The sequence below is a fragment of the Heloderma suspectum genome, chromosome 1 (assembly GCF_057233095.1).
Source record: "Heloderma suspectum isolate Gila_16-S chromosome 1, 16-S_ref, whole genome shotgun sequence".
Classification (NCBI taxonomy): Eukaryota; Metazoa; Chordata; class Lepidosauria; order Squamata; family Helodermatidae; genus Heloderma; species Heloderma suspectum.
Window position 1 is genome coordinate 98,774,162 of NC_139458.1, and position 26,948 is coordinate 98,801,109.

The 26,948-nt window shown below is 40.3% G+C and overlaps 1 protein-coding gene across 1 annotated transcript in view; it reads left to right on the forward strand.

Moving 5' to 3' along the window:
- The window catches only part of NAV2 (neuron navigator 2), a 368,840-nt gene that overhangs the window by 232,926 nt on the left and 108,966 nt on the right, over positions 1-26,948 (forward strand). Inside the window, exon 12 of the mRNA XM_084852298.1 lies at positions 6,419-6,541. Within this exon, the coding sequence (XP_084708424.1) occupies positions 6,419-6,541 (123 nt within the window). The remainder of the gene's footprint in view (positions 1-6,418; positions 6,542-26,948) is intronic.

A 26,948-nucleotide genomic window follows, 5' to 3' on the forward strand; every position in this document is an offset into this window, starting at 1 on the left:
ATCAATATATGGATATAGATATAGATATATGTGCTTGTTATTATTTTTGAAGCTCATTGACACACTTAATAAGATGCCTGTAACTGCTAACACTTTTAACCTGGTCTTTTACACAACTGCATTCACTCCTTCCGTTTTAAGGTTGCTTTCTGTGAACTCCTCACAAACAAATGTTACAATGAATGAAGGACTTGAAGCAAGCCAGCGTCTATTGGTGCCATTGAAACTGGACTCCTTGTTTATGCAGTGGAGAGAATAGTATTGTCTCTTGTCCCCAGGGACAAAGCAGAACTGAGAATAGCCCTGTCCCTAGTTTTAACTAGCTTAGCAACCTCTTTGTGAAACCCCTGAGGGGCAATTGTCTATTGTTCTTGAACCCAGTTGAGACTTACAAAGCTGACTTACATCCATTGCACTTTTTTCTTTCCTTCCTGTTGCATGTGAAGTTTAATAATTGAGTCAGGCACTGCAGTCAGGTTTTATCTCTTGCAGCTGACAGTGTAACTAACACAAGTGGTTCAAAAAAGGAGAGGCAGAAATGGGTTTAGTGTTTCTGTGGACCATGAACTGTTTTCTCCTAGACACTGCAAGACTATCGACTTAGGAGTAACTACGTTCGGATTGCCTGTTTGATGGGAAGGCTTCTTTTCTCCCTTTCATTGGCAAAGATGAGTCTCTAGAAGAGAAGTCAGTGAATAGCAGTGAACTTGCAAAACTGAAGGATAAATTCAAACTCTTCAAATAATTTGGCCACTGTTTTCAGAACTGCAGCTGAAGGACTTAGAGGAAATAGCTCTTCCATTCACGGCTTAGTAAAGTGTGTTATTTTACAGAACGCTTATCAAAGGTATCAGCTTAATTGTTTCCCTTTTGTTTATTTGTTGCACGTTCGGATTGGATTGTCAGATTGTACAAAAACCAGGAGAAGTGTGTGTGGTGTGTGTGTGTATGTGTGTATACTAAATGTTTCAGGGGGGTCGTGCATAGTGTCAGCATACTGTACATTGAGGAGTTTTTCCCCTTAAATCTCCATCAGTTTATTCATTCAGACTACACTTAGCTAAAAGAGTTATATCAATAATTCAGGACACACTCACACACAGAGTTCTATTAAAAACAGATTTTATATTTGTATGTGTTTGGACTAATGACTTTTTGTTGGTATTCTTACAGTGTTCAGTTAAATGGAGATACTTTTAATTTCAGTCTAACTAATTTAGTATGATCACTTTAGTCTATACAAATAAAGGATGTTATTATTTATTTTACCATTTTGAAACAATACGTTTTTAATGCAATTTGTCAGAGCTGCTCAGTTCTATTTTATTGCCTTTATTCTATTTTATACTGTTTTTTCTTAAGAGGAAAACTTGTTAGCAGTTCTTCAGTGTAGTAATTTACAATCTGTTAAACCTCCATGCACTGAAAGTAGTGACACTATATTGGAGTAATGAACTTGAATATACATGTGTACGTGTATGCTACAAAAATGTGTGCATGTGTGCACATTTTAACAGCTGAAAATGTGCACTAATAATTCCAAGATTTTAACTGATCTGAAATGTTACACTAGGAAAATGACACCTAGAATTACCAGTCTGCTTTACAATACCATTTGAGGAATTGCCTTCCATTACACTGTACCCTTAAATATACAAAGGTAACCTGGTTTTTCTGTAAAAGCTGTTAACTTTGAGGATAACAATGTGGGAATTGAATTTGCCCAAGCTACACCAGATAAGTAACAATAGTTTGGATTCAAACTAAATTAGTTATACTTTAGTTATACAGTAACAACAGCTCTATATCATTGCGCACAAAGTCGTGTGTGTGTGTGTGTGTGTGTGTGTGTGAAGGTAGTACTCCTTTTCCTAGGACTTCTCCCTTTTTCTTCAACCCACAACTTCCAACTGAATCTTCTGTCTCCCTCCAAGTGTCCAGACTGCTCTCAGAACCCCACTGTCCAATCATATCTCAAGAAACTAAGGAAGGAACTACACATTCTGCTAGTCACATTGGTGTACTTGAGCCTGCTATTTTTCCTTCTTTTTGTGTAAATTCCCTTTAGGAGAAGAGAGTTTCCCCCCTCAAATTTCACTGAAATTAATTGAGACTTTTTTCTTTTTTAAACCTCCCTCCCCCTCTAGCAGGGGGTGGAGTTTTGGGGGGTGAACCATGTAGGAGACCTTAAACCCTCCTCTCCTGAAGCACTATGGTCTTGATGCAGATTAGGACTGCACGCGCTTACACAAAAGTAAAAAACAATTAGCAGGCTCAACTTCATCAATGTGGTTAGTACAATATGTAGTTTAGCCCTCACCCATAATCTCCTTAGCCGAATCAAAACAATAAACAAACAAAATTTTATATCATAAACTTCATCTATAGCCCTCTTTTCTTTCTATATCTATACCCATATTCCTCATTTCTTGATCTTTACTATAAACTGTAACCCAACAATCCCTTATTTTGCCATGAGGACGTCTATTCTTCCCATTGTATTTTTAGATCAAACTGTTGTGCAGTAAAATAGGTAAGGCTATGTCTGATTATGACTTGCGAAATTCACCCAGTAAGCTTCATAGTGGAGTGAGGATTTAAACCTGCATTTCCCACACCCCAGTCCAACATTCCAGCCACTACTACAAGAAGGAATCAAGCCTAATGAATGGCTTAGCTAAATATAAAATATGAATACTTAATACTGAGGTACATAATTTGTTAGAATTTGACAGAATTTAAGTACTGCATTGTGATTGGGGATTTTCCAGTGTGGTCCAATGAATGGAATGTTGTATGTGGAATTAGAAAAACTGAAATGAAATCTAAGGTCAGTCATGGATTTCTGGGTTTCCCTGAGCAAGTTCCTCTCTCTCTCTCTCTCTCTCTCTCTGTCTGTCTCTGCTTCAGTTTCCTGTCTCCTAAATGGGAATAATGACTTATTGGCAGGGCTGCTTTTGAGTCTCATGTAAAGAGTATCAAGTACTTCACACATTTGAAAAGTCCTATATAGTAATCGTAATAAATAATACTATCCCTTTGGGGGAGGGAGACACATCTCATGCAGGTGTACCTACAAATGAGAGTAGAGGTTGTCTAAAAGATGGATAGTCTTGCTCTCTGTTTAGTTCATACCTGGAAAGCTATACCCAGAGGAGACGGAAAACAGAGCTGCATCAGCCCTGCTGAAAGCCCAGATCTACTGGGTTCCTCCTCTCCTCTCCTCTTCTCTCCTCTCCTCTCCTCTCCCCTCCCTCATTCATTCATTTACATTTCTATACTGCCCAATAGGCAAGTATCTTTGGGTCAGTTCATAACATGAAAAAGCATAATCACCTTTAAAGCATAACCTTTACCATTAAAACATTTTAAACAGTTTGAAAACAAGTTAAAAATGATTAACAATAAATAATAATAAATCCCTCAGTTCATCGTTATGAGAACTATTACTTAACTGTAAAAACTGGTGCCTGAGCTTGCTTTTTTCCTCTTTCCTGCTCATTCCTTTTGTGTCATATCTTATTAGATTGTAAACCTGAAGGCAGGGACTGCCCTGTTTTCATTGATTGTAAGTATTTAAGGGAGAAATCCTGTGGCCCCTAGACAGCATCTGAGGAGTCATAGGATGTTTTGGATTCCCCAGTCGGAGGTCAGGGACAGCTCTCTGACCTTGGAGGGGGGAATCTGAGCTCCAACCCCCCTCCCCCTCACAGCTGGTGGGGAAGGAACCACACCAGCTGCTCTACAAGGTCAGGAACTCAACCTCAGAGAAGGGGAAAGGGGGATGTTTTGGTGGGATATGAGTTATCCTGAGGCCTTTCCAGCCTCCTTCCAAAGCGCACAAGCTAGATGGGCAAACCTGCAGGGCAGGAGGACTCAGAGGTGAAGATCGCCTCCACCACTCCTCCCTCCCGGCTCTGGACAATTGTAAGCCTTTGAGTTTGGGGACTTATGGTTATGGAGGGTGCAGCCCATAGGATTGCATCCTAAGCCACTGTTTGGTTGAACAATGGAGAAGAAAATGCTTCAGATAAATTAATAATACTTTCCTCTTAAATAATAAGCTTTCTTAGAAATTCAGGCTACTCATCTCCCATTCCTACAAGAGGCTGCTTTAACTCTAAAACTGATAGATTAAGAATGGCAATTGACATTTAAGAGGAACAATATCATTTAGAGGTGATGTTATCAATGGAATCAACATCTTTTTGGTACAAGTTTACATGAAGTGCTGATTTCTTGCCCTATGTACAACTAGAAGTTTGGAGATGGCTGCGATTATCATTTACAAGGCAAAAAAAGGTCAGATCAGAGGTTAGATAAGCAAGATAGTTACTCTGATCAACCTATTGTTTTAGATATCAATATAGTTTCACATTTCAGTTCCTTCCTAAGCATGTATTTTCAAGGTTTGGGTCACTTGTTATTACGGTAGGCCTAGGCCTACTGAAGTCTAACTGATGATGCTGCAGAAGGTGAAGAGCTAAGGAAAATGAGCCCTCTCCTCTTCCATGGGAGTGGCAGTAAAATGTCCAGGACCAGAGCCAACTGCAGTGACACTCGTTCATGCCATTATCAGCACAGCAGGCTTCCTCCTAGTCACAGTGAATCCAACACACAGTATCTTTCTGGATCCATTTGATACCCTCCATGACCTTCTATAAGACTCCCAGGAGCCCTTCTCCAATCTGGAGGGCTCAGCCTAGAATCCAGCATCAGTATGTATGTATGTATGTATGTATGTATGTATTTATTGCATTTATATCCTGCCTTTTTCCTCTTGCAAGGAACTCAAGGCGGCTTACATTCTCCTCTTCCTCCTCTCCATTTTATCCTCACAACAACCACCCTGTGGGGGAGGTTGGGCTGAGAGTCTGTGACTGGCCCAAAGGCACCCGGTAGTGAGCTTCCATGGCTGAGTGGGGCCTAGAACCCGAATCTCCCAGCTCCCAGTCCAACACTCTCACCACTACCCCACACTGGCTCTGGTGTACTAATATCTGATATCTAGATATTGTTGGAATTCAGTGGAAAGCGTAGCCATAATCAGCGTTCTTGAAAGTATTTTCTATCTCAAGGATTGTTTGGTTTCACCCACAGAGCTGGTATTGGGTAGCACAAAACAATTGTTGGAAGACTTAATTATGTGTACACTCACCAATAAAAGGCACCATTTTACTTTCATTCTCTGTGAATTACACCAAACTGCTATCTACAAGAAAGAGATTAAACTGTGGCTCTTTGAAGAATGCTCCTGAGAACAATTTTCTAATTGAAGGCTATAACTAAGCACCAGTTCTGACAAGGATGAGTGGTTTACTGTTCAGGGACCTTCTGGGAGATGGGCGTTCTCTAGGACAGGAATGTCCTATTTCTATATGCCAGACAGTATTCTGGAAGCCAAAGTATATATCTTTTTTGCATAACCAAAGCCCCTTGTGGCTGATCAGATTCTGTAAATAATATTAGAACTACCTAGTAATAAGTGTTTGATACTTATGGAGCTCATACCTTTAAGTGATACGAGTTGATCGATTTGGAGAGGTGGACTGAGGATTTAATGTCCTTTAAAGAAAATCCTCTCAAAAGGCATATTGTGCTTATTTGCCCTTTTGGAAGGCATATAGGACAGCAATGCAGTAAAATGTTTATACAAGGCATCTCATTGCTTCTCCAAATAGCTCTTGGCTGGGACATTGCATAGAAAACCCAAAGGACAGATGTAATATTAACACACATAACTTGGTAACAAGTTTCTTACAGCTTCAGCTGTGAGCAAGATGCTCACTGCACCTTAATTAAAACTGATAGGCCAGATTAGTCGCCAAATTGCACAACAGGGTAAATTAGGTGCAAAGGCCTACAGTTGGCTATACCTGATCTAAGGTGTACTACAAAGAAGATAGTTTTTAAGTTGTTCCATACATACACATACAGATTATTTGAATTAGGAAAAAAATATAACTACACACTGTTTCTACAAGGATTTTCTCTAAATGAAGCGTGTACAAGAAAACACTTTGTGGAAGAAGGTTTTCAGCATATGCTTAGCTAATCCATGCTATATAAACATCTGTCAAACTGGAAGAATAACCCCTTTTAGTTATGAAGATAGAATATTCCTTTTAGTTATGAAAATAACTTCAAAGTTGAGGCAGAAACAAAAATATTAGCAGTCCATTTGCAGGTGGAAGATTTTACTGGTTGCAAGGTTCTTGACATACTTCCAACATGTTACATGTTCCTTCAAACTGACATTTACCTGAGTTACATAGTAAATATAACATATAGTTAAATCGTGTGCTTTAATCCATGTCAAAATTTAGTTTAAGTAGATTTCACAATATGACCTATATTTAGACATCTGTGTATTATTTTGGTAAGCTTGCAATAATTAACTTTTTCTGGTATTTTTAAGGTACATGACTGATGGTGGGTTGGGCCTTTACACTCGAAGATTAAATAGACTTCCTGATGGGATGGCTGCTGTACGGGAAACTCTGCAGCGCAACACCTCGCTGGGTCTGGGTGATGCTGACAGGTAGGCCTATCTGTCGTTCTGTCTTTTTACAGTTTGAATTGTGTTCCAGTTCAGACATAAAACAAAACAGTCATGTATCTTTTGAAAGGCCTGTGAGTTCAGCTAGGCATTGGAGTTCTAGCTCCAAATGCTGTTGCGATTTTGGCTGGAATCGTTTGATGAGGATTGAATCAGGATATTTAAGTGGAGTTGGGAACAAATATGAAAAACAATAAATGACCAGGCAGCTACTACAGCAGTTCCTAGGATTTTTCTAATCTAACAAGCCCCTGTGTTTAGGCCTTTAAAAAAAATCCAAATGTCCCATATAAATAAATATTTCCATACTATAAATCCATCTCTTCCCAACACATACACAGAGCCAAGTTAAAGCTAGTGGTAAATTGATAATAGCTTTTGGAGATGCTGGTTGCAGCCTAGTCTAGGATGAATTTCCCAAACTCTATAGTACAGAAAAACACAGATTAACACTCAGTTTGGGTTAAAAATGAGCCTTGTTTTGTCTCTCCTATATTGCAATACTGAAGCCAGATAATGAACCCCTAAAATGGCAAAAAAATGGAGAGGCCTTGGATACCACCCAAATGTGGTAAATGTAGTTGACACGGTCAGTTTTTTCTTTCACTCTGACCAAACTTCCAAGCCCAGGTATGTTTGTGAATTTAAGCTTACCTTTGCGAATGCTGCATCTTGGGGCTTCTATGCGCGTAATGAGCCCATGCCAGCTAAACAACATAAGTTAAAATAATAATGTAACCATTTTAAAACAGTTTGACAACACCAATAAATATGTGAGTCTGTTTTTCTAACTAGTGCCAAATTTAAAAGAGACTCAACATTTAGATAGTGGTAAGAGATCCACAAAGGGCTGTTCTCGGGCTTAATAAAGCCATTTTCTTACATAATCCTGTTGGCAGGATTTTTGTTTAATTATCATCTTCCTTACCAGATAAGGAACTGACATGTACAGATAACATCCAGCTGCAGGAGGTGGCCATGTGTCCTCTTTTACAGAGGGTAGTCCTCTATTTGAAGGGCTGTCAGAGGACTGTCCTGTATTTGAAAGTGTCCTGTATTTGAAGGGTTGTCATGTCAAATTCAGATTTAAAAATCAATCACCAAAGAATTGGTGCCCACTAGTAATTAGCACCTGGAGAACAGACTGAACAGGCAGGGCAGGCACACGGGTCACCTGGCCACATTCGTCTGCACTATGGTGAGATACCCTATATTTCTAGTTAAATTATAATAATTCTTTTAAAATTTGCATCTATACATATAAATTAGCATATGCAAATTTTATGCAAAACCATCCTATTTTTTTGGCCCACCTAAGCTGCAATTTCCTTCTTTACCTGAGGCTAGACATGCCTTTGTCTACAGTGGTGTCCTTTAATTGCAACTGCTTTCCCAAAGAAATCTCCAAGCCAGCTCTTTCCTCTGCTTCTGGAAATTAGTTAAAACTTTCTTCTTCCATCACCCATTCTGAGGATGAAAAGAGCGCTGTTTTAATATATTTGGTTCATTTTGTGTTGTTTGTTTTGGTTTAAATTGAATTTTTCAAGTGAAGATTTTATGTTCTTCACTGTATTGTTTCTACGGTTTTAACGGTGTTTTTGTAAGTTGCCCTGATGGTCTCTCTGTAACACTGGAGGAGTATAAATGAAATCAGTCAATGCACAAACCTCACAGGAATAAATATCACACCAATAATTGTGCCTAGGAATGAAAAAAAGAAGAAAGAAGAAGCAAGCCACCCCCCAAAACAAATAAGCAAATGAATAAGGAAAACGGGTAGGCCTAATTTCGAGCTTTCTTTCTGTGTAGGCAAAATAGAGTTAGGACAGACTAGCTGGGCCAACACATGACAACACTTAAGGCCAAATATTGGGCTAAGTCATATATATGACATTCCCAGACATTATCATACCTTGTTGAGTTTTAATAGAAATATTTGCTCCATGTTAATGTAGTGTGATATTGCCCTTGCAAATTCAATATTCCTTCAGGCCTACCCTGACTTTCAGATATTTTCATTATAGATAAACACCTTTTAAAACTTTAGTACTGACCTGGAATGAATTCATAATACAGATTAAGCTTTAGTGATCAGATGTGTATAGCTAACTGCATCAGTAGTACATTTAGCAACTAGGAAAAAGCTTGGATTCACTATAAGAACAGAAATAGTTAAAATTACTGATTCCTACCCTCCACACACATGCTATATATGGCATAAAAATGCTTAATGTGTAGTTCCACATACAGACTTGTGAATCTGCCTTGCACTAAGTCAGATAGGCCTTGGACTACTGCCTAAGATTGTTTTAGTAGACTGTGAGGAGTATGAAACCTGGGTCCATCTGCATGCAAAGCTGCATGCTCTAGCCCTCTCATAATACTCAAGGTGTTGAGTACAGGCAAGGGGTGGGGGGAAATGTACACATTAGCTGTTGGTAAAAGTGCTTATTCATATAGTTGATACATTTAGTGAAAGATTTTTGCACAGCTCTTACAGCTGGTATGTAAGCAGACAAGAAGGAGGGTTATTATCTACTTCTTGTAACTCAAATAAGAAGGAGGACAATACAACCTTGAAGTCTAGAGCCGTGATGTTGATTCAGCATCATAGAGTGCATGTAGTCCCAGATAAGAGGTTTTCTTATAATTGTGGCTGAAGCTGTTCTGGGTAGGAGGAAAAAAGAAAATCATGTTGCTATTGTTTTGCTTTAAACCAGAGGAATTTGCAAAATTTGAACAGTTTAAAAGTATGTTTTAAGAAGTTATCTTTTGCATTCCTGGTGCCTACTCCATTTTTCTTAGTCCAAATTTATATTAGTACTATGAAACATATATAAGAAGTTTTGTATGTGCTACTAATTAAAGGAACATGGTATTGCCCTTTTAGTTACAGGGAGTCGCAAACAAAAGGCTCCACCATTATAAGCTTCAACTTCCTATTGCTTATCAAATGACAACCAGTGAGCTAATAACTTGAAACTTGGACATTATTATCTACAGTTGTACCAAATTTCAAACCATTAAAATAAAAATTGCCACAAGATGTACAGCAAGTTTAAAAGTGCTGATGTAAGCAACAAATAGAGATGGGTCAACTCACAGGAGGATTTCTCTAGCAATATAGTAAAGCTCAGATGCTTCATAAGGCAATACAGGAGTAGGAAAATGAGGGGCAACTTTTCTGATCCAATGCACTCCATTTTCCATCCTCCCTATCTGGATTTAGGTCTGAAAGGCCAAGGCAAAGTGCTGGTGCTGGGTGTTAGAGCTGGAGGAACAAAAGTCTCAGGCAGGTATGTATCAGGATATAAGAACAGAGAGATTAGGGGAGGAGGGGCATGCAGTTATTTAGTCTAGCAGCTCTCATATGTGGCTAAGAGAGTTCACATGCATTATCTCAGTAGTTCTCCTTTCAGCAGTCCTGTAAGGTAGGTAAATGGGGAAAACCAGCCAAGCCTCAGTTATAACCTGTTGATATCTCTTTTTATAAATTTTTAAAACTAAAAAAAAAAAATCACCACCAGTTGGGTTGGAGTATTGGGTGGAATGGACCTGATCTAGAATACTAAGCAATTTAATTTTTGGTGTGGCTTGCAGGAGGTGTTTTGTTAATTTTTTGCTCAAGATCTTATGGATTGGCATGGGGTCAGAAACATATGTTCCCATAGTTTGCCTGCAGTTCTGGAGGTAGGGTGTGAATGTGTGTAGCCTTCTTTGCTTGTTTGAGCCATATAAGCCTCCCCCACCCCCCACCCCACTCCGCCTGGCCGCCAGTCAACTTATCCTTACACTACAGTGTTTTAGAGATTATATCTATGTCCCTTTTTAAACTGGATAAAGCTGAATGCCCTGAGACAGTGGCAACCCAAGTTTGAACTTGCATATCACAGTACAAAGGCTTATTGCTAAGATACTGCCCAGAGAGCTTTGGCTAATGGGCAGAATAGAAATGTAATAAATACATACATACATACATACATACATTAAAAAAATATATTCCCAGTGGAGCTTTGCTGTGTTTCCAGCTGCTTGGCTTACTTGTGCTATCCCATTAGTTGTAGATAGAATGAAGATTTCTCTATATTAACTGTATTAGCCTCAGACATGGACCTTACAAGATATTTCCCCCTGCAGCAGAGCAGCACATCTGAATGTGGAAAATTAATTTAATGTCTGATTGTTAGGTTAATATGGGTCATCACATAAACAGCTGAGCTAAGTACTTCATTTGTATTTTTGTGTGCGCTGGTGTGCACGCCATTCACAATAGACGGCATCTGAAACCTCTTTTTTAATTTAGTGTTGTTGTTTTTTATTTTAAAAGGATATAAAGTAGCCAGAAATAGCTTCACCTCTTATTTATTTACTCTGTTGGGTATACCAGTTTGGTTGTGGAAGTTATTTGTATTTTATTTTTTTTCAACGTTTGGCTAAACGTTGAAAAACTTTTCAACAAAAAGCTAAACGAAAGACTTTTTGTCGCAACGTGGTAAAAGAGACTAGACGCATATACGCTGGCATAATTACAGAGTCCATTTTACAAATCTAAAGGCTGTATCTAATATTAATCTAACTTAAATCCCATTCATTTTAAGTAGGACTCTAAGTAGGACTAACATTGGATATAACCCATTGTTCCAAGGCCTGAATCCCTCCATGAGGACTGAATAACTATTAAATTAGGCAGGGTAAGGCTTGCATGATGTCATGCACCACCAAAGGGCAAATGAGTTCTGTCTAGCAAGATTTTATTGTTTGGAAATTTTACCTTGTAAAACCTTGAGGAGGCTTTGCCTCAAAAGCCAGCATCAAATATTTTAAATAAAATAAAATACTAATAAATATAGCAAGAGCTCATTCGCATTTACAGATAGACCACTGTCCGCTCCAGGGTTTTGGAGGGCCTTGGCAAGATACCCTCAATGGGCCCCCTCCCTCAGTAAGTCTACCTTCTCACCACCATTCACAACAGCTGCTATTTCTCCTCACCCTCTTTTTCATCATTGCTACAATTTGCTCACTTGACAGGCAGCCAGCCAGTGTATAAGTAGGCAGTGGCATCTACTACTCATTTTCACCACCTCCATTGCCTAGGCCAGTGCAAGAGGCAGGTAAATAAACAGGTTGTGATGGTGAAGAGGAGGAGAAACTCCAGGGGGCACTTCTCAGTGGGCCCCTGCTGGAGTGTGGGCCCTCAGAAGTTGCCCATGCCTATCCTTAATGCTGGCCCTGAAATAGACAATCCACAGACTGTCTCCCTACAGGTGACAAAGAGGAGGAAGACAAAGGAATGCAAAATATTGCATTCAGACTGGCTGGACTAATTCCTTTGCCAGTATTGCTAGCTCATACCGTAGTTTCTGTTTTTTGTAAAATGGAAGCTGGCCAGTCCTTAGAAATCATGGTGATTATAGGCGTGGTTCATGACAGGGAGTGTTTATAATTCATTATCCTAACAGATAGGTTATAATTTAATTTAATCTTAAAGTTGCCCAAGCCTTGGTAGCTTGGACATGAGGATGCATTTTTTCAAAGTTAATGTGTAGGAAAAGTTATCTTAGTAGTATATTTTTAGCTCTAAATATATGTGTGACATATAGGGGCCACTTAAATTACTCTTATTCATACCCCCATGTTTTAATGCATGTTTCTGTATGCTTCTGTGAAGAAAAATATTTCCTGCAGCTATAAACTCCTGTAATATCTTGTCTTTTGACTTTGCACCTAAAGAAATTAATCATTGCTCCCTGTAAAGTTTATACAAGCCAACCAGTTTATGGTGCTAACAAAGACTGGGAAATCTCTTTGGATATGTCTTGTACATAAACATCTGGCTCAGAAGTAATAAATAGGGCCTTTAGTTATGATTCTTTCCAGGGTATGACACCCAATCTTGAATCAGAGGAGACCAAGAGATGCTGAGACTACATTTCTCATACCCCAAATACAAACAAATAATATTTTGGGCACTGTAAAGGCGAATACAGGTCTGGAATCTGTAGGGAAAAGTAACTGGGAGGAGGTGGGGGAAACTGGCAAGCAAGTGTAAGCTTAAGTGCTCAATTCCACTACGAATTGCACCCGCCTGGCATTGGATTGCACAGAAGAAGTGGCTGTGTTGTGTCAAACCAGTGAGATGTACTGGTCAGAGTGTCAGACTAGGACCTGGAGACCTGGACTCAAATCCCAGCTCTGTCATGAAACTCTCACTAGACAGCCTTGCTTGCGCCAGTCACACATTCTCAGCCTCACCTACTTCACAAGTTTGTTGTGAGGATAAAATGAAAGCAGAGGGGAACCAAATACATTGTCCTGAACTTCTTGGAGGAAGGGCAGTATCAAAATGTAACAAATACTTAAACCCAGGGCATGGTCTGAGGGTACATGATGCATCCTTCTTGCTGAAACTAGGCAGGTTAGGAATGGGAGTGAAAGGTCCTTGGTTTGCATTTTAATACTAACTGATCTAATTTGCACTTTGGAAGCACATGCACAAACCGGATTGTAGTTATCCTTCAGTTTTTCCACTTTTCTGAATTTTTTGATGCAGTTCTATAGCAAAAACAATGCATGCAAAAATATGTACATTGTGGAACATCATGTAGAAAAAACATATACTATGGGAAGTGCTTCCAAAATTGTGTATCTTAGGGGAAATTGTATACAAAAATGCATATGAATTTTTGTTATGTATGAAAATGTATACAAATGTTCATGAGGCTTTAAGAAAACATTCACAAAGGTGGAAAAAAATGCAAACTTTATAGAAAGTGAAACAGACAGATTCGTCCACCTGTAGTCTGGTTGATGCCTGGCTGGGAGACTGCCTGGGAACCCAGTATATGTCATCTTGAGTCCTATGATGAAAGAAAGGCTGGATGGAAATGTACTTAAGGGCACAATCCTATGGCTGCTAGACAACGGCCAGATGGCCATAGGATTTTTAGTTTTCTGGGAACTGAGCTCGGAGCCAGCACTCCGAGGCCGGTTCCCAGAAAACCGACTCCCCTCCCCCACTGCCTCTTAGGCGGCGTGGTTCATCCTCTGCTCCGCACTTGGAGGAGCAGTGCAGAACGTCCGAAAAGAGAGCGTTCTTGGGGACAGGGAGGGGTGCTTCCTATGAACCGTCCGGCCTCCCCCCTCCTCTCCGAGGTGCCCCAGATGGACAGCTGAAATCTGCCATCTAGCCACAAGTGCAGGGCAGCTGGAGCGCGGAGGAGAAGATCCCCTCCATGCTTCGCCCGCCCTGCATTGGATAGTCAGTTGCCTCCAAGTTTGGAGGCAGCCAATTATCCCCATAGGATTGCGCTGTATAAAATACATACAAACACAAGGTTATTCCAGAACATGTTGTCTTGACATACAATCCAGAGAAGAATTGATACTCTTAAAATCTGTAGGATATAAGCACTTAAAGGTGTGTTGTCTCATGGAATTCTTTGGGTTGTTTCCATGGGCTAAAAAGGCAGATAGGTAAAACTAAATTCATTCTACCATAGACCAGTTTCAGCAACTGTATCACGCCACAGTAAGCCAGTTAGTCTCTGAAGTGCTGGAACCTTCTTCTTCTTTTGCTGCTACAGACTAACATGGCTGTTCTTCTGGCATTTGTCTCGAAGTATTTGTTGACACTCTGCCCCTTGGAAGAGATCATGTATCCAAAATTAGCCACCCCAACTGTACTATATGAATATTTATAGTTGTTGTAATAGAAAAATCAAAGGACCACTTAAATGTTAACCCAGCAAATCCCTCTCCTCAGCTGACTGTCTGATTTGGTTTTTATCAGCAAGCTCAAAGAGCAACCCCTGCTCCCAAAGAAAGACATGGATTATACTTTGGTGCATGGAGATAACCCCTCTCTGCCTTTGAAAGATACCATTTGTCTTGAAAAGCAGATGCCAAAATAATAACAAATGAAATTTCCATCAGAGTTCTTTTAAACACTACATTTTTCTTGCATCCCAGAAAAATGATTATCCTGTTACAGCTGCTAGCAATAACAATAGAAAACACCTTTCTTTTATAGATGAGATTTCTCTCTATGTGTTGGCTCAATAGCCCAGTCCCTCAGGTTCCACAGTGTGGTGCTACTATTTGACAAGCCTGATGAACCCCAGCATTCCTCCCAGCATTTGAGCTGCAGAAGGGACCAGGAATTGTCCCCGCAATCCTTGATCACCATACCCCACCTTCTGCTTCAAATCTGGTAGGAAGGCTGCAGCTTCTTGGCTGCTGCATTGCTTGAGGGGGCTTTGAGTGCCATAGTAGTGCAACACCAACCAGACTTGCCCCCATCATCAGCTCCAAACTTGTGAAGGGGCAGGATCCTGACAACCACAGTTCATGGCTTGGATACCAGAAGATTGTGGACCACTGCTCCCAAAAAGCAGGGAGAAAAATGTGTATTTATGTATTTATTTAGTATTAAAGTCATGAGGCAGTATTCCTTAACAGGGGGAACTTTATGACAGTTCTAAGTGGGAATTTTATTAAAAACTGTGGCAGCGAGTTCCATAAATCCAAGCCTCAAAGTTTAAAAAAAGAGAGAAACATAGGTAGGATAATCCACACAAATTCTGTCACATGTAGTGGTAGTGGCAGGATAATCTACAGTGTTTCTTTCACAGGTGGGTTTTAGAACTACATACTTTTTCCCCATGGCTTCAAAATTTCCAGAAATGTTACATCTCTACTCTCCCTGTTACACAGTTTTTAGAAATCTTTTTTGGGGGGTAAAGGTTGGGTAGCAATATATGAACACCGTGTTCATTTATCATACTAAAATAAAACATTTCATGATCCAAAACTGATCAGTGGGGGGGGGGGGAACGACACACAGAAAAAGACCTTGGAAAAAACTGTAGTCCCTTCCATTTTCCTGCTTTTTTCTGGGCAGAAAAATAGCTAGCAGGAGTTATAGGGGAAAGCTGTGAATGGCCCAGAGCAGGAGAGTGTTAAGCACTTCTGCCCTCCAAATCTCCTCTTCTTGATGCCATTTTGATGAGGGAACCTCTTCCACCAGCTACTTGGTTGTACAGAGAACGATTGGAGAAGAAAAGGCTGGGCAGATATTTCATATCTCTGGAATGAGCATAACACCAGGATTGTGTGTTCCCCAATTTCTGAGTTTGTATCACAGGATGGAGGGTAGTTTCCCTGTGTGCATGCTTTGCTGATCTTTGAATATATAATACCCTGGGTGAGTAGGGGATCTGAAAGGCAGAACATTGCAAGAGAACTACACAGTGCGTGATTAACATTAATCATTCCTCTTGCTTTCCTTTATGTTGTCATCATCATCACCACCACCACATGTATCGTATGAGCACATTGTGCAATCAGTTGATATCTGATGCTTTGGCTCTTGCTGATGCCTATTCCTAAACCTAAGTATTGCTTTTTATTACGGACAGTGACTTTTCAAACTCACAGAGCAAGTAGGGATGTACCTTTGCCATCCAACAGTAAGCAAAGTTGCTCAGTCTTTAGTTCTGTGCATGAGAAACTGGAAAATATAAAATGCTTATATTCCCCAGACTCGTGTTTTTTGGTATTTCACATTTAATTACAACAAAATCAACAAAAGTCTCAAGACTGAACTGCTTTGGTAATCTCTGTGCTTGGGATTTCCCTGTTGTTGAGTTTACCAGTTGAGCTTCCAGAAGCTAATTTCACATGTTTGGAGTTTTAATTTACTTTAGATATCTGGCGAGGCTATATGCGCAAATGTAAAAGCTTTTAAACAACAACAAGCCAGTGCACTTTTAAGTATTTCGGCATATGTATGATAATTCCTTGTGAAAGAAAGGTGTATCAAACGTACAACTCTTATGAACTCTTACTTTTGTTAGTTTTGTTATGGACATTGCTGAATTGTATGCTCACGGGTGACAGTCCCAGGTCACATGATCCAACAGCCCACCATGGCTTATTTAAGCTACGGTGGGCTGTGGCGCATGCTGGTGCATGTGGATAGCCATTTCGAGTATTCAGCACCTGGCTGCGGCTTGTCGTGTTGTGTGAACCTGGGCAGACAAGCAACTGTCACAAAACCCAACAACAGACCTTGTATTAACCAACCCTTGTACAGCCAGGTGTTGAAAATTCAAATCCTGCCCAACGCGTGCCACAATTGGCTGTTTTGATCGTACGAACCATGTTAGTGAGAAGCTGAGGCTGGAAATGTCTACTTAGCTGGGAGTTATGCAGATTAAACATAGTAAGAATTACTATGTAACATCAGTGGGATATCTGAATAAACATGGATAGGACTGGGCTGTGTACGTCCTTTTATCCTCATCCCAAGGGCTGCATCTGTGTCAGAGCTTTTCATATTGCTTTGGCAATATGCATCAAAACTGCCCTAGAAGGCTCATCACAATGGGAGCTTGAAGCATTGAGTCCTGGGCTTCCCTGATGGAAATTACCAGTAAAGCAAGTGTGATATTTTTGAAAGGGAGATCACTTCTCATGTGACTGATGTACGTGCATTCAGTACTAAGGCCTACTGACCTTCTGGAAATTCTCACATTGCTGAAGGCTACACTGATGTATATCAGGATGTGAATAGTTAATGAGTAGCTTGAAACGTTACAAGTGAGCAAAGAATTCTGGCACTTAGGTAACGTCTGAGTAAAGGTTTAAGTTTAAAATTATTTCAGTCAATATTTAAAATATCTGTAATGGATCAGGTGGACATTCACCTCAGTGCATTGTCGCCTTACACTATTGTCTACCTTGAGTAATTTGTTTTATTTTCTTAAACTAACTATCTTCTCTAATGAAACCACATTGTGAATTACTGTTTATTTGAATTAGCCAGCTAATTGGGGTAGTTTGGATGCAGGAAATTAAAGGAATGAGCTGGTTCTGGTTTCAGTATTTGGAATGGCAACCAAGGTGAAACTAGCTACACCTTTTCTTTGTTGTTGTTCAGTCGTTAAGTCATGTCCGACTCTTCGTGACCCCATGGACCATAGCACGCCAGACACCTTTTCTTATCCTAAGCTTTATCCATGATCCTAAGCATGTTGACTCTGAAGAAACTCTTACTGACTTCAGTGGGACTTACTCTGTGGTAAGTGTGTTTAGGATTGCAGCTTAATTCTTACTACTATAGGATCATAACTCCATTTTCAAGACATCTTTGGATTGAAATCATATGATTTTACTTTCACAAGATTTCACTCCTTCTGAACATAGACTTACTGCACAATCCTATGGCCGCTAGACAGCGGCTAGGTGGCCATAGGATTTTTCATTTTCTGGGAACTGAGCTTGGAACCAGTGCTCCGAGGTTGGTTCCCAGAAAACCGCCTCCCTGCCCCCTCGCCTGCCACCTTGTAGGTAGCACGGTTTGTTTCTGGCTCTGCACTCGTAAGAGCAGTGCGAAGCGGGGCAAAGGAGGTTTTTCTGGGGGCAGGGAGGGGAGAGGAAGGCAGAAGTGCCGTTACGATGCTTCCTATGCACTGCACCACCCCCCCCCCCCAGCTCTGAGGTGCCCTGGCTAGACAGCCAAAATCTGCCGCCTTGCAGGGCGGCTAGAGCATGGAGGAGAAGATGCCCTCCATGCTCTGCCCACCTTGCATTGGATAGTTGGTCGCCTCCAAGTTCAGAGACAGCTGACTATCCCCATAGGGTTGCGCCCTTATTTGACCAGATATCTGCAGGCAAGCCTCTTTGTTCTCTAGGTGACCTATTAATGTAATGTCACCAATAGCAATATATTTGCTTAAATCTCATGATTACTATCTTAGGGTACAATCGTTTGCATGTTTAGACAGTCCTACATACTGGGCATGCTGAGAGTTGTAGGACTTCTTTTCTGTCTAAACATGCATAGGATTGTGGCCTTAATGACCATTATGAAACCTGACTTTCTTCTATGGCATTATCCAACAGCAGGCTTTTAACAGTGCTGAAAGGCATGAAATTATTATTCAAATGCTCTTGATCAAAATAAGTATGTTCATGTGTTTATTTACCTATAAAGGTTCATGCAGACGTTTTCCAAAAATATAAATGTGAAGGACTTAGGAGCAATGATCTCCATATGTCTTTCAGTGGAAAATTACTATTGTCTATTTCTATGGCTTATTTTAAGACAATAGAAATGTGTCTAAGATATTTGTTTCTAAGTTTCAGAATTGAGGAATATGGCACAGTGAAGTGAATGAGACATTGAATAGGATCTCCTTGCCTATGGGCCCATAAATACAGAGGCTTGATCCCAACAGAGCAACCCTATGCATGTGTACTTGGAAGTAAGTCCCATGTGTTCTATAGAGATAACTGTGGATAGGACTGCAGCCTGTGTCCCTTCTGCAAACAGAAGGGCTTTCAATCCAGCAGTCTTCAACTGGTGAAAGGGTGGAGTGGGAAGGCAATTTTTAGACATTCCCCTGCAGCTCCTCCATACCACTCCACCCACTATTCTGGGTTTCCCCTCCCCCTGGATCAGATTTTTTGCAGAAAAAATCTAGTTCCGCTCATAGGAATGCCAGATCCAAGCCAATGTCTTTACTTGTAAATAAAAGCACAGAAGGGAGTATCCTTATTTGATTTAAGAGTTAATCACCAGGAATACAAAAGAACGGGGGTGGGGATGAAAGAGGTAAAGAAAGAAGTTCTTTGAAAGGGTGTTTAGCTTCAGAAGGTCTGCTTGAGTTGGTCTCAGTACATAGCAAACAATTATGTTAACAGATCATCTGTTGATTAAGGAGGTTTGCCTGCAGATACATACACAACCATTTAATCGTGCAGATAGCTGCTGGATTTTGGTAACATCTTTGGCTCCATATGCCCATGCAGCAGAACTGAGAAAGTAAAATTCCAAGGTAGTAGAGTGGACTGTACCTCTTCAGTCTGAAGGCAGGGCATATTATTTTTTTAATGCTGTCCTACATTAAAAAAAAAAATTGAAAATAGAAAACTATCACAGCAGACAGAGGAATGGCTCTGGTAGGGAGTTGTTTTTCCTCAGGGACTATTTAAAATAGTATCTCTAGCCTACCATCTGAAGTGGTATAGTCCACTCTACTGGCTCAGGATTTTGCCACGTGTGCAGCATGTGTTCCAGCTGTCCATATTTAGTGACTATTTTCTGGTACCTGTCTCTGGAAAACATTACCTCTGTGGGATACTGTTGGCCCCTTAATCAATGGAACCTAAGTGTGCACGTGTGTGTTTTAGAAAGGCTGCAGTCCTTTGCACCTTTACTGTTCAGTAATAGGGCAGGTTGGAAATATTCATTCTATTAAATGGCCTTAAGTTAAACAAAAAAGGAAGGTGATTGTGACTGGCTTACTAGCACCCCCTTGATTCTGAAGCCACTGCAAGACAAACTATTGCAGAATAAATTAATACAGCAGGCAGGAAAAAAAAACTTTCAGCAATATGTAAGGACTATGGATCTGTTCAGGCAGTGCTGTTTGGTATAAGAATAGGGGTATTACAAGTAGACAAAGGTCCCTATTTTCATATGTCAATTGTTGGCAGGTATGCTACTGCTTCTGTAGTCCAAGCTTAAGTCTTAACATCAAATGAACAAACGCATCTTGGTTTAATATCTATTCTCTGCTCTTGAGTACAAACTTTAGATACAAACGTATGCATGGCATATAAAATCTATGAAAACATATCAAATCTGCAAGAAGTCCCAACAGCAGCTGCTGTGTCTTATGTTTGTAAGGCTAGGGCAAGAACTTCTTTTTCCTCTGATCCAGTAGAGGTAGCAGCATGGAAGAAACACAAGTAGTTGCAGAAAATGGCAGGCACCAGACCAGAGGACAGGAGGTAGGAGCCATATTGGAATGTTCTGTTGCAGAGCCACCTCATTCTAATAATCCCAGCACTCCTCTAGCATGGGTGCATTGTTATGTAAGAGCTGATATTTCTATAGAGTCCTATTTTCTGGTAATATCATCCAATACTTGACACAGATCTTGCTATCCATCATTACTGGATAATAAATACTGTTGTGACACTCACTTGTGTAGACTGTGGTTCTAATGGACTATAATAATAATAGGCCCCATCCCCACCCACCCCAGTTATGACACGAGAAATTTACTTTACTACTGTGGTTTAAATGCTTCTTAGGCATTTAAGAAGCATTCACTTGTTGCAGCAGTAGAGCTTCCTCACAATTGTGAAGGATCACGGCCTGCTCAAGTTTTTGGCAGGCAAACACGTGGTTGGGTGCTGCTGGTGGTGAAAATCACTAACAATTTAGCTTGATTCCCTGTTGTATAGGCTCCATTACAGCTACTTCCTTCAGTATGAAGGAAAGTGCGGTTTTGGACTAGGCGTTGACTTTCTTTCACTTAAAACATCCGAGCTTTAGTAGAATCTAAGAACTGTCTTGCTGAATGAGACCAAAATCCATCTAGCCCCACAAATGTCTCTAGGTTCTTATGAGCAAGGTGATGGCCTTCTACTGTATTTTTGTCTTCAGCATCTGAGGAGACATTTATCTAGCATATTCAGAGAAATGTACTGCCTTGGAAGATGGCAATTCCATTTACCTATTATGGCTAATAGTGTTTGATAGATCTATCTTCCAAGAATTTGTTTTCTCATGACTGACTTCTAGATTACCTTGTCTGCTTAAATATTTATCAGAGTTTTCATTCCCCAGATAGTATCTTGCTTCTACTGACTAAGTTCGTGACATTTGTTAAAAGCCTGAGTGAACCATTTTAATGAGGGGTAAGAGGAAGAAGTATCTTCCTCTTTGTCTTCTGGCAATCCAAAGTAAATATTTAACTCTGTTTATAAGGTACATAGTAAAAACATTTACTTTATAGACAAGTAGATGAAAATTATTTTGCAGGTCATTGTCAGGTGACATTTCATGAATCAGGTTAACAACTGCAACCCTCTAGGCACAGGCTGGTGAGGTGATATTGCAAATACAATTAAAAAAGAGTACCTAATATAAATCAGTGTTCTTAAATGCATAAAGCCATCTAGATAGGAGGTGGACCAAAAACAAATGTTTGTAGTTCATGTTACCTACAAAACAACTGCAGGGTACATTAGTAAGTTTTGTTATGATTATGTTTCTAGTATCTATAATCATACACTTCTCAGCAAAGAAAACATGATAACTGTAATAACTTATTTGTTAAATCCTTTCCCACATATTGAGCTGGAGTGGTACATCTGGAATTTTCCCTCTCCATTGCCAGGGACCATTAATTGGATAGTTCATGCTTTCTAGTGCAACTTTAGGTCTGCATTGTCACTTTAGTTCCAGTGAGAATGGCAGGTAAATCAGCTACTATTAAGTTGTTTTGCGCCACAGAAGCAAAACAACTTATGCTTGAGTGGAAGAAATGCTTGCAGTGCTGAACTTTGTTACATAGACAGCGTATTGTATTGAGATTGAAAGGCAACCTTCATTGCACATCTATAGAATTTACTGGAGTTCTTTCAAATCACAGAATTCCATTGCATTAGTTTTCCATTAGTAGACCCTCTAATCTCAGTGCACACCACAAATTTTTCATAGGCATACTGTATCTGAGGCCCTTCCCACAAGTGGAAACACAAATAGCACTAAAAATTAGCACTTTTGAACCAGTGGAAACTTGATGGTCATGTGTCAAGTGGGACCCTACTTTGCACACTGCTCTAGTGTTAAGGGTTCTGAAATTTCAAATGTGTCATTGTTATCCAGAAAATAGGATAAACTGCAAAAATTAGGGATGAACCTGTTGACTTTATTGTAGCTTGCAGAATTAGATAGTTTTCCTCTGGTGACAACCATATCAGTTTGGGCTCCAAAAGGCTACATGTGGACAACTGAGAAGAGGTTTGGTTCTTGGTGGAAAGCTATAAATGAAGAATTTACTGACCATAAAGTGAAAATTTGATCTGTTTGATCCTAGCCTTTCTGTGGGCCTTGGTTTCTTTCCAGTAAATCTCCTTGAAGTTGATACGCTTAGACACACCTTGTCTTGTAAGCCTGTTAATATTCTCAAGTAGCATAAAGGCCTTTACCAGAATCTTTATTACACAGAAGTTCTCTATAACAGTTCATAAATGTGTAAGTGGCAATGTAAGGGCTAATAGACTTCATTTAAGACATATTTCAAATCAGCCCCTTTGAATTCTTGTGGGGTTTTAAAACCTATACTCACTTTGGAGAGCATAGAGATCTCTTACTGCTTCATTAAGAACTTGTATCGCTTGAAGAATGGGAATAGACATCTGAAAGCTTCTGATAAATTATCTTTTTTAGTGAGAACGATTTGTACATTGAGTGGAAAATATCAAGCTCATGTACAGGCATGAGGGTGTTTTGCAAGAGGGAGGCTGAGGAAGGAAATTGAGTTATCTGAAATCTTCAGTAACATATTTTAACATTCCACTGCAAATCGAAAGATAGTAGTAATGACAGGCTGCTTGCGTGGAAGAACTGCACAAGGGAAGAATATGCAAACCCCAAAGTAGCTTGAAAAATATTTCTGCATGAACAAACATTTGTGCCATGTGCATGGCAAACTGGTCCACTGCTATATAGGGAAAATGCTTTGTGTATTGCTGTATATAGGAGGGTACATTCAAACCAACTCATTCTTTGAAAGAATGTGTCCAGACTTCACAGACTTGCACTATATGGTCCCCCATTGCTGCTGCATGTGCCAGCCACAACCCTGCCAGTTGTGGATTTAGTGGGTCAAAAGAAGATGCCAAAAATATATACCAACGCAGGCGCCTAGGCTGCCCCATGTGAGCATAGTTCTGGGTCCAATCAGGATTCTCCCTCAAGTGGAGGAGTTCTAACATGGGCATATATGTACATCCATAGGACTCCTTTACAAGGCTACCAAACGTGTGGCCAGTGGGGGGTATCAGGCTGCACAATTGGGGGGGGGGCAGGTCTATGCAATGTGACCCTGCAACCCCCTCACACATTCTTTCAATACATGAAGGGGTTTGGGAATCCCCCCTTTTTGGTTTGACAGAAAAGATATCTGGAATTACATCATGTCCATGTGGGACTTTGGGGAGGTATGGCTCCTTAGAGTTATACTGCAAGATTCCCCCTCTTTTTTTTAAACATATGTGCTTGAAATTCCTGCACTGATACTTTATTCCAGCCTCTTCCCCAACCTGGTGCCCTCCAGATGTTTTGGACGATGATTCCCAGGATTTCTGACCATTGGTTATGCTGGCTGGGGTTGATAGGAGTTGAAGGTACCAGATTGGGACGACTGCTTGATCCCTTCTGCCATGCACATGTAGAAGGAAACAAAGTAGGCAGATCTCATGGCTGGTTTGTTGGGACTGTGAGTCCGCTAAGGTGTGTCCAATGCCTGTGTAGAAGCACTCAGCTGAGTTTGCATTGGCTCTGATACGTTTGGTTAAATAATGTTAGACTTATGAACACTTTAGGTTCATTCTAGAGCCAATTTCCACTAGAATGCAGAGCTTTTCTTAATCAGACTGAATCCCAAATACAAACAATCACAATGGTCTATGGTTGCTCAGATTTATATGGTTATTGAGTTTGATACTATTTTGTAATCTATCATGATAATCATAATTCCTCCGACTTTTCTACTAGCGAGACTGAGGAGGGGGAAGAATTCATTTGTTTTGCTAAGCTTTTTTGTAGTCCACAGAACCTAGTCAAATATTAACAGCTGCAAAGAAATCAAGGGAGTATTGTAGTATAAGAAGGTAAAGTAATATTCTGGTCTGTTGTATTAATTAGAAGAATGGAATTTTCCCCCTTAGCTAAGGAAATTAATCTGGAGATGTATCATTTATAGTTTGCATCATGTAACGTCTAAGGTAGTTTAAAATCAAAGTTAATCTGTTCAGGTGGAAAGCGCTATTTTAGGTACGAAAATTATAATAAGGGATAAAATTTGGAAAGGAGGTATAGAATTTTATACTCCAGTGTGGTATAGTGGTTAAATTGGTGGACCCATGAGATCCGGGTGCTAGTTCCCTCTTGGCTATGATGCTCACTGGGAGAATTTTGAGCCAGGCAATGACCTGTTTCATATGTAATGACAACCCAGAGTATGGATTGAGTATGACCTCGTTTACACACAACAAGCCATGGTTTAATTAAACATGGCTTGTTGAATCATGGGTTATCGTTACATGCAACCCCAGAACTATGGGTTAACTATGGGTTGTTAAACATGGACAACCCACAAAGAGAGCCCATGGTTTGTTATTGGGTTGTGAACCGTGGGTTGTTGTTACGTGTGAACCCAGAATTGTGAGTTATTCATGGGTTGATTTGCCAGGCTACAGAGGCAGCAGGCAAGAGTGGCCAAAAGCCCAGCCTCTTTACATGCCAGTATTGCCGTGCCACAAAGGGAATTGGGATACAGTGAGGGAGTCGGCAAAGGAGGAGGCAAGCAAACAACCCAGGGAATGATCGTCTGCCAGATAAACCTTGGGTAGAGCAACAAACCATGGTTTAAATAAACCATGGGTGAGTGTTAATGTGTGAACCAGACTGTCAAGGGCTCCTTGGAGGCCTCTCTCAGTCTAATCCAGTAGCCAAGTCCAGACACAGACAAAGGGATTCCTTTCAAAGCTTTATTCCTCTTTTACAACTTAACAACTCTACAGGTAGCAACTAGATCTGAGCAGCAGAGTACCTATGCCCTAAGTTGAAACAGTTGGTCCCCGTTTGAAAGGGAATTACTGGCAGACCCCTGAACTTAAGGACTAGGGAGAGTCCCTCCCCTTTTCCCTTGGAGCCTCTGGGCGCAGCAGTTTTTTGCACGCCAACCTGGCACTTCGCCTCCTTTCCGCGCCCTCCATCTGGCGCCGCTCTCTGCGTCTGCGTTGCGCATCCACCAAGTCTGCTATCTCTGCTCGGTCACTCCCTGGACTGCTTTCTAATCTAGGAATGCTAGTGGGAGGAATCTCCGTCAGCTGTGGGCCCTGGGAAAGCGGAGTGCGCTCCTCTCCCAGGAGCGACTGTTCTTCCTCAGAATCAGAACTACTCTGGGATTCTATGGGCTCGGTGTCCACCCTGACACAGACCTATGGATTGTCATTGAATTGTGGGTTATTGCTGAATTGTGGGTTGTCGTTATGTGCGAACCTGCACTATGATTTAACTATGGGTTGTTAACCATGAACAAGCTAGAGTTCACAGCCCAACAACAAACTATGGGTCCTCTTCCTGGGTTCAAAAACAACCCCCAATTCAATGACAAACCATACTCAACCCATATGCTGGGTTGTCATTACGTGTGAACCAGGCTGACTCGCAGCCTAACCTATCTCACAGGGTTCTTGTGAGGATAAAATGGATAGGAGGACGTAGAGATGTGAAGGCCTGGAATAAACCTGGAAAAATTCAGAAAAAGGTTTTTTCCCCCCTAAGGACCATTTTTGTGTGTTCCCCTCATTGGAAACATTGAACAGCTTTGTATTATGAAATATTTTATTTTAGAATTTAAGACAAAGTATTTATATATTGTTACACAGCCTTTACTCCCCCACAAAATGATTTCTAAAAATTATGTAATAAGAACACTTTTATAGAAAGACTGGAGATGTAAAATATCTGGAAATAATGAAGCCATGAGGGAAAATGTTTTTATTAATCGTCTCTGTGAGATTCCCAGCATAGTTAGTTCTTTCATTCCTTATTAAAATTATTGATCTAAAGTATATTTTACCAATAGACATTTATGATAAGTTTCCCAACATGTGAGTAGAGTCACTATTGTTCATTTTTGACAGTAAATGTTCATTCCTGACAGTCTGGGTTTTGTTCTATAGAGTCTTGTGTTTCTGATGCTGTAGCAGTTTAATGTAGTAGATTTAATGTAATTAAATTTAAATTTAATGTAGATTTAATGTAGTTCTAATCTATTCAGACAATAATTACAAATTTAGTGAGTTTACTTTTAAATGTTTTAAAATATAATAACTTTATGAGCAAACTAAGTTATGCATAAAATAACTTTAGGAACAGAAAGGCTGCGTTGTGTTCCTAAAGCAGCCCTCCTCAACCTGGTGCCCTCTGGATGTTTTGGACTACAGTGGCCAGCATTCCTGACCATTGGCTGCGCTGCCTGAGGCTGATGGGAGCTGAGGTCCAGAATATCTGGAGGGCACCAGGTTGTGGAAGGCTGTCTTAAAGCAACAAAGTGACTTCAGATCTATAAAGAGCGCTAAAAAAAAGTATTGCTTATTGTTCCATTTCCAAAATTTCCATTTTTTCCACCACCACTCCTCCCCAGAAAACCCGTTTTTTCCAGAAATTTTACATCTCTAGGAGGACCATGTAAGCTGCCTTGGGTTCCTTACAAGAGGAAAAAGGGTGGGATATAAATGTAATGATAAATAATGATAAATACAATTTAAAACTATGGTTACAGATTTGTCTCTT